The sequence below is a fragment of the Vitis riparia genome, chromosome 7 (assembly GCF_004353265.1).
Source record: "Vitis riparia cultivar Riparia Gloire de Montpellier isolate 1030 chromosome 7, EGFV_Vit.rip_1.0, whole genome shotgun sequence".
NCBI lineage: Eukaryota > Viridiplantae > Streptophyta > Magnoliopsida > Vitales > Vitaceae > Vitis > Vitis riparia.
In genome coordinates, this window is record NC_048437.1 from 8784654 (window position 1) to 8798212 (window position 13559).

At 34.8% G+C, this 13559-nt stretch overlaps 2 protein-coding genes across 9 annotated transcripts; both read left to right on the forward strand.

Moving 5' to 3' along the window:
* Nucleotides 1-527: 527 nt before the first annotated feature.
* On the forward strand, nucleotides 528-1535 carry LOC117919426. Of its 2 annotated transcripts, none has more exons than XM_034836629.1 (3): nucleotides 528-767; nucleotides 863-1059; nucleotides 1228-1535. In XM_034836629.1, the coding sequence occupies exons 1-3, from the start codon at nucleotides 545-547 to the stop codon at nucleotides 1309-1311; spliced, it is 504 nt and encodes a 167-aa protein (XP_034692520.1). In that variant the 5' UTR covers nucleotides 528-544; the 3' UTR covers nucleotides 1312-1535. The 2 variants fall into 2 exon arrangements, with proteins under 2 accessions (XP_034692520.1, XP_034692521.1); XM_034836630.1 differs by having other exon boundaries at nucleotides 1301-1535.
* Nucleotides 1536-2759: 1224 nt separating this feature from the next.
* On the forward strand, nucleotides 2760-11269 carry LOC117919154 (putative B3 domain-containing protein At5g66980). 7 transcript variants are annotated; one of them, XM_034836251.1, is made up of 7 exons: nucleotides 2760-3001; nucleotides 3768-3872; nucleotides 4537-5203; nucleotides 5283-5467; nucleotides 5573-5763; nucleotides 6494-6616; nucleotides 7531-7665. In XM_034836251.1, the coding sequence occupies exons 2-7, from the start codon at nucleotides 3789-3791 to the stop codon at nucleotides 7619-7621; spliced, it is 1341 nt and encodes a 446-aa protein (XP_034692142.1). In that variant the 5' UTR covers nucleotides 2760-3001; nucleotides 3768-3788; the 3' UTR covers nucleotides 7622-7665. The 7 variants fall into 7 exon arrangements, with proteins under 7 accessions (XP_034692142.1, XP_034692144.1, XP_034692145.1 ...); XM_034836253.1 differs by having other exon boundaries at nucleotides 4537-5194; XM_034836254.1 differs by having other exon boundaries at nucleotides 3768-3842.
* The last annotated feature ends 2290 nt before the right edge of the window (nucleotides 11270-13559 follow it).

Here is a 13559-nt window from a genome sequence, read left to right on the forward strand (position 1 = left end):
TTTACCTTCATATATATATATATATATATATATATGATATACAAATAATTTGAGGTTTTTATCAGGGATTTCCAAAGAGGTTCGTGAGAAGATATGGGAAGAATCTGTCAAAGTTTATATTTCTCAAGACTCCTAGTGGTGCAGAATGGGCAGTGCAACTGGTGAAACGCGATGATAAGGTTTGGTTGCAGGATGGTTGGCGAGAATTTGCTGAGTAATACTCTATTGGGTATGGGCACTTTTTAGTATTCAGATATGAAGGCAATTCCAATTTCTATGTACTTATATTTGATATGACTGCTTCCGAGATTGAATATCCTTCCACTAATGCCACCCATGATGAAGATCAACCAAACAATAATAATGGCCTGTGCCAATGCCCCAATTCGGAAGAAAATGGGGATGATGTTTCTGTTGAGATTCTGGATGATTTTCCAGCCAGCCAGACAGCAAAGAAGAACGATGTAGTCAATATTTGTTGTAGTGAAATGAGGCCTTCTGTTTGCCCAAAACTGAGAAAATTGAGAGTGAAGTTTCTGTTGGAATGCCTGAGGGTTTCTCTCCAAGCCAGGAAACAAGGAAGAAAAGAAAATCGTCCTCTCTTCCGTCCACGGAGAAAAGAAGAAGAAATCCTTCACGGAAGACTGATAACCCTCTCAAGCTCCGATCATTTCATCAACATTTTCAATCAGAACGCATTCAAGCTTCTGGAACACATTTTGAGAAGCTAAAGACAGATGTAGATTTGCATTTGTCCAAATACATGGGTATAAAATATTACTTATTGGATTGAAAAAAAAGTAGCCCTTTTTTTCCAGTTTTAGGTTGATGCTGATGCTGTAATATAGCTGGTCCCTTGCAGATGGACTTAAATTCAATGCAAAAGAAGGCGGTGGAGGAATGCACACCACCAAAAGATGCAAGCTGTCTCAGGCTCTTGCACCCTTGGCTGCCAGCGAAGAAGTTGGAGCTCTTCGAAGAGCTAAAGCTTTCAAAACAAAAAACCCTTTCTTCATTGTCACCATGCAGCCAACTTATGTTACCAGAAGATATAAATTGGTAAGATTTCAATAGAGAACAAAGTTGAATCTTGCATATATATGACCGGTACATTTGTGGAAGAAAGAAGTTCACATGTCAAATAATTTATAAATACCCCCATTTTTTCTTGAGTTTAGCACTAGTTTTTTAAAAGATGGGAATCCTCTGTTGACTGATCTGTTGCAGAGTATACCATTGAGATCTGTCAAGTGGCACTTCGAAAAGAATAACAACACTGCAACCCTTTTGGTTCCTGCAGGAAGAACTTAGCCTGTTAAATGCAGTGTGGCGAAAACGGATTTGAAATTCTCGCGTGGGTGGAGAAATTTCGTTGTAGATAATCGTTTAGAGGTGGGTGATGTTTGTGCTTTCGAGATGATCAAATGCACTGGAACGTTACTGAAAGTCGTCATCTTCCGAAAGAATGAGGGTGAGGGTGCCTGCTGCAGTGGGAGTAGCATATGATCTGTTGGAGTTACTGGCCTGTTTCTTAGGAGTCGTGAGATAGAGTTTGTACTCTTGATACGAAGTGTGGTTATGATAAAAAATTTTAGATTAAACACTTTTTAGAATCGCCATTCTTATTGATCCATTATTTTGCTTCATTATGGCTAGTCTTACAATCTAAGTATTTTCTTATAAAATATTTTAATTATTTGTAAGTATATATTTTTATGATTATTTAAAAATAATGATTTTATAAATATCAACAATAGTACAAAATAAAGTATTATAGATAAAAATTGTTTTTATAAAAATATTTTTTTTAGAATGGCTTGAAAATGTTTCTAAATAAAGTAATAAACCTTAATTTTTGCTTTCATTTAGTAGAAATTTGAGTTCAAAAAATAGAAATCAAAACACCAATTTGGTATTAAAGAAATATGAATAGTTATCCATAATATTACATTATGGTAAAATTTGTAATAAATCATATTTATTTTCGACCATATATTAAAAGTTGTTCAAAAATTTAAATGATAAAAATATGAACATGTCTATTATCTTTCACTACCAATGTTTTTGAAATCGGATGAGTCATTGAATCAAAAAAATTATCGATTTAGTGGTTGAATATATAATTTATAAATTATTAAAATTTAAAATAATTATAAAAATAAAATATTAATTTATATGTTATTTAAAAATTAAAATTTTATTTAAAAATCATTAAATTATTCCATGATTCTTCTTTACTCATGCAAGAAAAACTCACATGCCTCTTTAAAAAGAAAAAAATGGCAAAAACACGGAATGTGACTTTTTAATTATTTTTAATTATTTATTTGTTAAAAAAAAGAATATTTAGAAATTCTTAAATTTAGGTGGTGTTTGTTTTTTTACTTAATTCTAAATAGAACTTTAATGCTTAATAGTGTTAAATATTAGATTGTTTGTTTTTATAGTATTTTATTTCTATTAAGTATTAAAAAGTAAAAAAAAATCAATATGTTATTTTTTTCTATTTAGAAAAAACTACATATTTTGACTTTTTCTATTTAGTAAAAAGTTTATAATAAGTCACGAAAAAATAGAAAAACAAACAACCTAAATTCTAAAACTAAATTGCTTTCAGCAAAAAGCCAAAAAAACAAACACCACCATCTAATGATCTACAATTTTATTTTTATTTAATTTTTAATAAATGCTCATCGCCAAACGGATCCTAAGGTAAGAGAGGAAAGGGCAAAGCCTCTCCACTCTCCACTGCTCTCTAGTCTTCTTCCTCCTCCCCATTTCTTCTTCCTTCTTCTTCCATGGCTTCTCATTTCTCTCCCAAACCCAGTTCTCTCTCAGTGCCACCACGCTCCCGTTATCTTCTCTTTCGGCGATTCCAACTCTGACACTGGCAGACTCGTCGGCGGGCTCGGCTTCCCAGTCAACTTCCCCAATGGTTGTACCTTCTTCCGCAGTTCAACTGGTCGTCTCTCCGATGGACGCCTCATCATCGATCTTCTCTGTAAGTCACCGCACCCGACCACTACTCTGGATTCTCATTTCTTCTTCCAGTGCGGGGGGTGGGAGGGTGGCTTTCCAAGAAGGGTGGGGTCCTGCCGGCGGGGGACGGCGACAGTGGAAAAAAAAAAGAGTTGAACTGGACGGTTTGGGGGACCGTCCGGTTTATCCGGTTCTCCGGTCGGACCACCGGTTTAACCGGCCTAATTCCGGCCTAAAAACTTTTCGACCTAAATGACCGGATCGGAACCGCGACCGGTCGAAGGTCTGACCGGTCGGTCTGGTCGGTCCGGTCCCATTTTTAAAACCATGCACATGCTAATGTTTCCCCACTCAAAAACGAAGAGACAAAAAACGAATCGTACCAAAATATCATCTGATATGGCAGGTATATGAGTTGTACACCACAGAGGACAGACGGCGCTGATAGGATGAGCCCTGGGCGAGTATACATCCGGTTCTCCACAGTTCACATGCCGGAAGCCGCTCCACTCTCTCTTGGCAATCATCACGATGCATGGAAAATTTTAATTTGTAATATTTCAACAACGGAATATTAACTTTACGAATATTAACTTTACGCGTGGCAAAATAATTAAGATCTTGAGTTGGTTGGTGAAAAACTCAGGACTAACCAGTGACCATTATTAAGAGAGTTGCATGGTAATTAATGCAGAGCAAGGTCCACTATTACTTGAAGAGTCTTTTTACTGGTTCAGGAGCATTCAAGAGTGTGTAATACTGATACCAACTTTCCTTTGCTTCCTCAGTACCAATTTTTTTGAGGTGAAATGGGCAGCTTTACGGAGGCAAGCCCTACTGCAAGGAGTCCTTCCTTCTTCAAGGTCATGATTGGTGACTTCTCTAAAGATTTGGTAACTATAATGACATACACTGTCTCACATTTATAGATTATTACTGAGAAATTTTCTTCTAGTTCCCTTTTTTGGAGATAAATTGGCTTGCACCCATTTACATGCATGTTTTCTTCTTTTTTTGTTTTTTTTTTTGTTTTTATTTGGTGGAAAAAGAAGCAAACCACAACCGTCAGTTCTACCGGTCAATTGTGTTAAGCGAAAATATGTAAAAGACTTGCTTATGCTCTGTTTGGTTGCTGAGAAAATGTAGGAAAAAAGAACCGAGGGTTCTGGGCTTCAAAATTTCATTATGCTTACTTACATTGAATGCACTGCAACTTTTGTATACAATTTTATATAGGAACTCTTGAAATATGGAGGTAATAAGGTTTTTTTTTTTTTTTTTTTTTAATAATTTAAAATATGCTAGAGCAGTGTTGGTGCAAGAATAGGCTGAATAGCTTGAGCAAGTAAAGCTGCTAATGACATTGACTAGAGCACTCCAGGCAGTTTACTAAGCATTAATCTCCATTAGAAATATGTTTTGGGACTTGACTTTTACTAATACCCTGATGCTGAGAGGTTTTCTATTCTTCATGCCATATAAATGTAATTACTTTATTTGAAGTTCATTAAGAAATATTTCAGTTGCATTCATATTTTAAAGTGCCATGTGTTCTAGCGAATTCCTCCAGCTTTTGTCAAGCATTTTGATGGAGTTCTACCTCACAAGTCTTTGATAATGAGGGGTCCTGGTAGCAAAGTATGGTGTGTTTATGTACAAAAGGTCGATCGATGCTTCTTCTTCCGAAAGGGTTGGGGAGAATTTGTGCAAGATAATTTCTTAGAACTAGGAGACTTTCTGGTTTTCCACTATGTTGGGAATTCAAAATTTGAAGTAATAATTTATGGAAAACATTGCTGCGAGAAGGAGCTCTTGGCAGCTACCGCAAGCAATGATGAACCACATTCGAAGGGAGATAAAAGACAAGAAAATGCAAAAAGAGAGAATGGAGAAAGAGGTAAAAGTGGCACTGGTCCACCACTGCCACTGGACAAAGAGAGACAGAGAAATGCCTCCTGCAAAGGGAGGGGGAAATCTGGATCATTTGGCAGGTTCAACAGTTCTAGAAAGGGAACAATGGATAAGAGAGGCTCCGAGGAACCAGATGAATATAAGAGTGGAGCTGATCAAATCCAAGCCAAGAGAAGTGCAGTAATTCATATCAAGTCTGATAGTTTTAGCTGTGATGAAATGGACGATGACTCCGACAGTTCAAGTGGTGGTGATGAATTGAAGACCAAAGAAGATCAACTTCATCAAGGGAAAGAAAGAAAATGTGAGCCTAGTAAGTTTTCTTAGAAGACATCATCTCTTTACATGCACCCAAAATTATGCTTAAACCACATCTGATTGATTTGATGCAGGCAAGTTAAAGCAGCCCGTCGAAGAAACGATTGCAGGTGTGCAGTTTAGTCAAGGGACGCCATGCTTGGGCCGGTTGTCTAACAAGGTTAAAGCTAGAGCTCTAAAACCTGCCAGCAAATTCGTCTCCAATTATCCTTTCTTCAAAATTGTTATGCAGTCAACTTATCTGCATAGTGGATATCTGGTAAAGACTCTCTATAAATGTAAATTAAAATGCATATTGGGATTCCTTACCATCACTATCATATCCCTAACAATATCTTGAAACTCATCATCTTCATTGGACCAGAGGATACCAAAGCAATTTTCCAGCACGCATATAAAAGGAAGTTCAAGAAAAGCAATGCTGTGGGCATCGGATAAATTTTGGCCTGTGAAGCTATTGGTCTACCCACACTGGTCTTCTGTGCTCACTACAGGTTGGGTGGACTTCGTGAAGGAAAATGCTTTGCGAGAAGGAGATGTCTGTGTCTTCGAAATGTATGGAAGTAATGACGTTGTGCTGAAAGTTACCTTTTTCAGATGCCTTGCCTAACATCGATGGTCTATATCTGCTAAGAAAAGTCATTTTGTTTTTCAGACTGCCCATTAACATACAATCCCTGTTATATATATGTAATTTATAGTGCTATCATCAGAGAAAATTGATTGCTTTCAACCGCCAATTAGTCATTTCCTAATAGATTGTGGGAGTCCAATTGCCAACAGATTGATGGCGGCCATTATCGTGTCGTGTTCATCATTTGGCCTCGAGCCCTGGAATGAATTACTCACTGGAACCTTCACCCTCGTCAATTAATACCGCTGCCATTACAGCTGTGTCAGGGTGTTGGTATGCGGATCGGCATGCCCTAACATTTATACGAGTGGCTTGAATGCCTTTGGATTGAAAGTGCATAAAGTGCCCAAGATGTGTTGCCTGTTTGAAAATAGTTTTTAAAAATAGTTATAAGTATTATATGCAAATAAATTATTAAGAGTCTAAATATTTTGTTTACTTATAATTTTACAATTTTATAATTTCTCTTTAATTTTTAAATTTAAAAAAATTAAAAAAAGTTTGGTTGATTTTTTTCCTTTTGATTTTGATCTTTTAATGAGATGCGGGATTTTAGGAAATTTCCGGAAAGGCTGACTCTGGGTTGTGGATTTTGTGGACCTCTAGGGTTTCTCGATTTCTGTTTTAATGGTGGCTTTCTCTGTCCGCTAGGGCTTCTTTGATCAGAACAGCAGGGGAAAAACGATGGGGAAACCTGGAAGAAATGTCTCTTTCTCTGATGCGAATCCTGAGTTCTTCAAAGTTTATATTCCTGATTTCAGCGATCAACATCTGGTACACCCTCTCTCTTTTGTCGTTTTCCTAATTCGGTATAAAGACAAAAGAGCCTTCTACTGTTGATGAAGATACGGGTGAAGACATTAAAGACTGCTGCTCTGAAAACCTGTAAACGCGCTACTTGTTTCACAAGAATCGGGAGGAAACGAACAGCATCGAAAAGATAATTCAATATTCAACACTTTTGTAACTTTTGTTGTTTGGTTCCCAAGAAAACAAAGAATCGGCTGAGTTGAGGTTTCTTCCTTTGTTTGGGTACCAGAAAAGCGCAGCCACATTAAACCAGGACTTCAAAAAAAATATTTCTTTTTCTTTTGTTTCCTCGGGAACCAAACACAGGTCTGCATGTGAAAATATTATGTCAAGTAGCTCTATCCAAGGAGCATCTCTGAGTGGGTTGGAAGGGTCTTTGATTTTGACGCATAGATTTGTTTTTAAAATCAAAATTTTGAATTAATTTAAGGAAATAGATTCACTTGTCACAGTTTCGCAACTGCTTCCTCATATTTCCAAAATATCTTTAACAAATTTTAAAAACAAAATCCGAAAACGCAGGTATTGAATTTGAACATTGTTTAAGAAGAAAATACTTTACTGAAAAAAATGATGCATGTTGTGTTTGTGGGGCTTTAAATCTATGTTTCCTTGTTTATTGAGGAAAAAAAGATATCCATATGAATCCTGGACAAATTGAAATGGGCATTTCTCTCCCCATATGTGACCGAATTAACCAGTGATTAGAATTCCTGAATTCCAAGAGTGTGTGACACTGGACTGAAGTTTTGAAGAAGAAAGACATGAGTATATTCTTATGAATCCAAATATTTTGTATAGACTAGACAGGAATTTCTATCACTATTGAATGTCGAGGATTAAAAGTTAATTCATTTATTTCTTTTTCCATTTTGCAGCGCATTCCACCAGCTTTTGTCAAGGAATTCAGTGGAAATATACCAAACAATGCCATTCTCAGAGATATCAGAGGGAAGTCTTGTCATGTAGAGTTGGAAGAAGTTGAAAAGGATGTGTTTATTAAGAATGGTTGGCAAGAATTTGTGAGGGGTCATTCTGTGGAACAAGGGGACTTCTTAGTTTTCAGATACCATGGAAAGGCTTTGTTCGATGTCAGCATTTTTGGTAGAAATGGATGCAGAAAGGACGAAAGTTCAGATATTGTTACTATTGATGAAATTGCGATATGTGTGAAGAACGAAGAAGGGACTGAAGAAGAGCTGACTATGCCCCCACATGGTTTCAAGCAGTTGCAGCTGGAATTTGGCATTGACAGAACTGAAAATTCAGGTGGCTAGTTGTTTAACATTGATTTCCAGTTTTTCTTTCTTTTTATTTTTCCATTTTTTGATCACTTGTACGTCTACAGGTTCTCTGGAAGTAGGTCGACGTAAATCACGAAGAATTGCTGCAATGAATTCAGAGAAATGTATGAGGCCTGAAGCAGCAACCTTTGTCATACCAAAGAATCCACATTTTATTACTTTCATTGGTCGTTCATCGCGATACAATTTGGTGAGTTCTTAGCTTTTGTTTCCTACAATCTACCCATTTATAACTCTTGCATTTTGTTTTCATTGGTATGAGCTTAAATTAATAGTAATCATAGTATTACTTAATAATGCCAATAAAAAAAAATGATAATACTAATAATAAGATAAGAAATTTTCCACAGTTCAGTATTGTTTGTAAAATCTGATTCCTCTTATTGGAAAGACCATTAAATAGTATCCAGCCACCTTGATGAAGTCTTTGGAGGAAGAGTGTAGGCCCTTGATGATTGTTAAAGTTGGATTTAATATGGAAACTGAGGACATTGGGGGATGGAAAGGTGCCCCTTTCAGTTTCATCTGAATCTGCTTCCTCACATTGAAGCAACCTCAATAGAGGGTGCAACAACTAAATGTCGCCATCATTTCCTAGGATTGAAAGGAGCAGGTGGAAGTTTCGAGTTTGGATGAGATGGAACTCTTGAGCAGGAAGTAACCTGCATGTTTAGGAAGTCTGGATCTCAGATGAATATGGGCAAAATATGATTAAAGGGAAAGGACAGATTACTATCCCACAAGCAGAACAGCTAACACAAACAGTCTCCAAGACATGTTGAATTTTTCTTTTTCTTCCTCAGCACATTCATAGGAAGAGAAAGATCTGGACACCACACCCGGTTCACTTGACAAGATTGTAGAAGTTGAAGATGGAAGAGTTGGTAATAACTTTGGTGTTAAAGATACTTGTGCACAGAAGTGCCTCGTGATTTTAATTACGAGTTTCAAGAGTCACAATACATGATACAATCCAAGATATCATGCATATGATACATGATCAGATACAATCCATGATTGGATACATAGTATACATGATATGGTTTGTAGCTATGGTTCTAATAGTCTAGGAAAGTGTGTTTCAAAGGGGTTATTCAAAATGAGGTTAACAGGTGTGAGAACAATGTCATTGATCTGGAGGCTTCATGTTTAATTTTGTTTCTTGTTTGTCCAAAGGGAATGGATTGGTTTCTCAGAAGGAAACATTTGGTATCTATTGTTCAATTGAGTTAGTTTGTTGTCTGTGTGGAGATTCCTTTAAATTTTAATTGGAGCAATTCTAGATGGAATCACTGCATGTCTTTGGGAAATTTATAGCTTTGAAGAACAATGATATAGCTTGGAAATAGGAGTCTGATATATGATGGCCTAAAACATATTAAGTAGGGACATTCCCTGTTCCTATTTGCTTGATGAATTTTTTTATTCCATTATCAGGACAATTATTCACTTAAATGAGTAGTGCAGTAGTTGAGTTTCATTTAGCTCTTAACTGAAGTAGTCAGTCTAGAACTGAATTCCAATGAAGAAAACTACGAGAAATTAATTCAAACTTTGAAAATAATGAGTCAAATTGAGTCAGAATGAAAATTAAACCATAGGGGCATTCCGTGTGGTTTTTTTTTTTTTTTTTTTTTTACCAAAAGTGGTTAGCAGAGGTTGATATCATTCTAAATTATAAGAGTGCGTCTCCATGTATATTTCAAGCTGCCAAGAGTTTGGGTTATATACATGGAACTTACCTATGGAAAAGTTCCAACTTTACAAATGTAGATCTTGGAATAATTTTCTACTCTTCATTATGAAAGTAAAAGAGGCACGTATGCCAAGGATGATGCGGTTTTCTGAATGAAAGCCTCCATGCCTGGTGTTAGGTGTTTTTAATCTGAGTTTCTGCTTGTCTATCAAAAAAAAAGAGAGAAAGAAAAGAAAAGCCTCCATCCTTTGTTCTCATTATCTTAATACCATTGGATAAATTGGATTCAATCCCTCCAATCATCAATTACTAGAAAGGGAAAACAGTAACATTTTATTAGGAGAAATATATTTTATAATGCCAAGGACTGGGGATTCCCAATAGATGCATTTGGTAATTTATTGGGTATTCCCGGAGACTTTGTGAACTTAGCTGAACCTGTTCTGCATCTTTCGGCACTGGCCATCAGAGCACAATAATTTTTTTGTTGGTTAGGCCTAGTTTATATGGATGACTTTTTCTGATAGGGGTCCTCTGTATTTTATTCCAGGTTCTTTTTGTCAAAGCCCACTGTAATTAGAGAACAACTGATTGTCAGTACTTATTTATGTGAATGGACCCCATATGAAGTTGGGATGTTTTTTATGTATTGTGCAGTTTCATTCTGTTCTTTGAACATTATAGTAGGAGTGCCTGTACTGGTAGTGCTGATTTACAAACTTTTGGGAAACATTTATTCAATGCATTTTGAATGAGTTTGTTGACATAAAGTGTGAACACTCTTTTGAAACCCAATCAGAGGGAATTTTCTTCTATTGTTCTGGTAACAACTCTACAGTCATAGGCACTGTAATTATTTTAGTTTGTGGGAGGTTATTTTTGCAAATGCAATGTAAGATATATTCCAGATTTCTATCCATATCCTCGTTTTAGTCATGCTTTGAAATTTTAGTTACATTGACCATCTGCACTCAGTTTTGTCATTTTTTTTTCATGGTGCCCACTTGATTCTGTTATTTCTCTTGGTTCTTTAAAGAGGGTGTGTGATACCATGGTTGCTGGTTGCAGTACATTCCTCAACATGTGCTGAAAAAGAATAATATTAAACTAGAAGGAGAAATGGTGATGCGTGATCAGAAAGATAGGTCGTGGCCTATGAGACTCACTACTAGAAAGGATGGTCGGCTCGCTCTTGTGAAGGGATGGGCAAAATTCTGGAAGGAAAACAATCTGGGGAGGCGGGACCAGTGTGTATTTGAGTTCATCCTTGGCAGAGGTAGAATTAGCAAAGAAATACATGTGCAGGTTATTCGTGCTATTAAAATGACAAAGAACAACTGCAGGAGGTTAAAATGGTCTGAATCCATGGCATGAGAACCTTCTTTTGTCACAACAAGTTTTTGGGAGGAAGAAAACATGAAGTTGTTCAGGGTACAGGAGGAAACTACATGTAAAGATACAACAGGAGACCATGAATTTGATCGTGGCTTACCCTCCTGCTTTTAGTACAACTTTTTTAATTTCTTGTAATCAGAGTATTTCAGGCTTGGCCTTAGTTGTTGAGGCAATAGTTATGTAAAAATCAAACTCTATAATCATGGTTTTTAGTTTTCTGTTTATGTTTCTAACATAACCATTAGAGAGGTGAAAATTTGACTAGTTGTACACCTTTGAAGTGCGTCAGGAAAAAATAGCCTACTTTTAAGTGTGCGAGGGAAAAATAGCATACCCTCCTAAAGTATTAAATTGGTGCACCTCAAAGCAATATGCAGCTTAAGTTGTGTATCAAAAACTCTCAATTGCGCATCTCAGAAATTGGGCACTACTCAAATTGTGTACCCATAGTTTATTGAAATTGCACACATTTGTTCATTCAAATTATGCAATTAGATACTTGGTGTTTAAATGAAATAATACTCACATATTTCACGTTATTTCTTTATTATGATAAGTATTAAGCCCGTAATGAGAGGTATTGACCACATCTCTAACCTAAAAAAGGATAATACATCATTTTTTATATGTGTTATATCTTGTAAACATTAGTAATACTTTTTTGATACACCACTACTGTTTTCTAAAATAAAAGTTGTACCTCATTTCGAAGGGTTAGATGCATGGTGTTTAAATTTAATAATACTCACATATTTCATGTTATTTCTTTATTACTGTCGACATTGAGCACGTAACATGAGGTAATAACCTCATCCCTAAATCAAAACAAGATGATACATTATTCTCTAAATGTGGTACATCCTATAAATATCAATGATACTTTCTTTAATATCTAGTGGTACTTTCTTAAATAAAAGTAGTATCTTTTACCAATGATTAGATATAGGATGTTTGAACGCAATAATACCCACACATTTCACATTATTTCTTTATTACAATCGATGTTGAGCATGTAATGAGGCAGTATTAACCTCAACTCTAATCCAAAGAAAAGTGATACATCTTTCTTTACATGTGGTATATGTTGTAGGCATTAATGGTACTTTCTCTATACATTAGTGATATTTCTTAAATAAAAGTGACACCATGTTTTCAAGGGATAGAAATAGAGTATTTAAACGCAATAATGTTCATGCATTTCACATTATTTCTTTATCACGGTTGACTTGAGCACGTAATGGATGACATTAACCTCAATCCTAACCTAAAAAAGGATGTTACATCCTTTTTCACATGTGGTATATCATGTAGACATCGATGGTACTCTTTATACAATATGGTACTTTTTAAAATAAAAGTGATACCCTATTTCCAAGGGTATTTAAATGTAATAATACTCACATATTTCACATTATTTGTTTATTATGATCAACGTTGAGTATGTAACTCGTAATACTAACCCTAACCTTAATCCAAAAAAGGATGGTGCATCATTTTTTATAAGCGATACATTCTGTAAACATCAGTGATACTTTCTTAAATAAAAGTGGTGCTTTATTTCCAAGAATTAGATGCAAGGTGTTTAAATACAATAATACTTATACATTTCACATTATTACTTTATTATGTTAATGTGTATATAATGGGTGGTACTAATCCTAACCTTAACCCCAAAAGGGGTAGTACATCCTATAGATATTGGTGATACTTTGATTAATTTCTTTATACATCAATGAAATTTTCTTAAATAAAAATGTTATCTCATTTATAAGGTTTAGACGCACAATGTTTAAATACAAGATGTAACCTATAATAAATATGTATGGTGCTTCCACTTATGGTACCATGTGCCTAATTACATTTTCTCTCACTAATTATTTATTATTATTTTTTGTATAAAGTGCCCATAAATAATTAAATACAATTTTTTTTAATGAAAAAATACATATTTTATTTTTTATTTTATATAAATAAAAAATTAAACATTTTAACTAAACAAAACGTTAAAATCATGATCATATTAGAAACATAAGCAAAAAGATAAAATCATTATCATTGACTCTAATTCACATGAAAATTTAAAAAATTTTTAAAATACAAACAATAAAATAATATGATAAAGATATTTTCATATAATTCTTATGTGATAAGATTTATAAAATAAATAAATATTTTATTTAACATGAATTTATAAAATGTTATATTTTAAACCTCAAAATTTATTCATTATATATGAATAATCAACACATGATTATTCATATCAAAGCTTAAAAAAATATATTTGATGTAATTAGTTAATGACAGGAAAGAGATGGTTTGGATGATAGTATTGACATTATGATAATATTATTATTAAAGTGCATATGGGTGAAATTATTTTTCTCAAAATATATTTATTGTGAAATTTAAAAGTCTAAGTTCTCAAATTTCTCCGATAATATTTCCTAAACAAATAAGTAGCCAAGGATGTACAACATCTTCATTTGAAAAGGAGAAACAACAATAAGAGATA

Bases quoted from the DNA above. Each gene is read 5' to 3' on its own strand.
- LOC117919426 (XM_034836629.1), top strand. From the start codon at position 545: ATGCCTGAGGGTTTCTCTCCAAGCCAGGAAACAAGGAAGAAAAGAAAA. The intron at 768-862 runs GTATAAAATATT...GGTCCCTTGCAG, and splicing joins GCATTTGTCCAAATACATGG to ATGGACTTAAATTCAATGCA. The intron at 1,060-1,227 runs GTAAGATTTCAA...GATCTGTTGCAG, and splicing joins TTACCAGAAGATATAAATTG to AGTATACCATTGAGATCTGT.
- LOC117919154 (XM_034836251.1), top strand. From the start codon at position 3,789: ATGGGCAGCTTTACGGAGGCAAGCCCTACTGCAAGGAGTCCTTCCTTC. The intron at 5,204-5,282 runs GTAAGTTTTCTT...GATTTGATGCAG, and splicing joins AGAAAGAAAATGTGAGCCTA to GCAAGTTAAAGCAGCCCGTC. The intron at 5,764-6,493 runs GTATGGAAGTAA...TCTGTCCGCTAG, and splicing joins GATGTCTGTGTCTTCGAAAT to GGCTTCTTTGATCAGAACAG.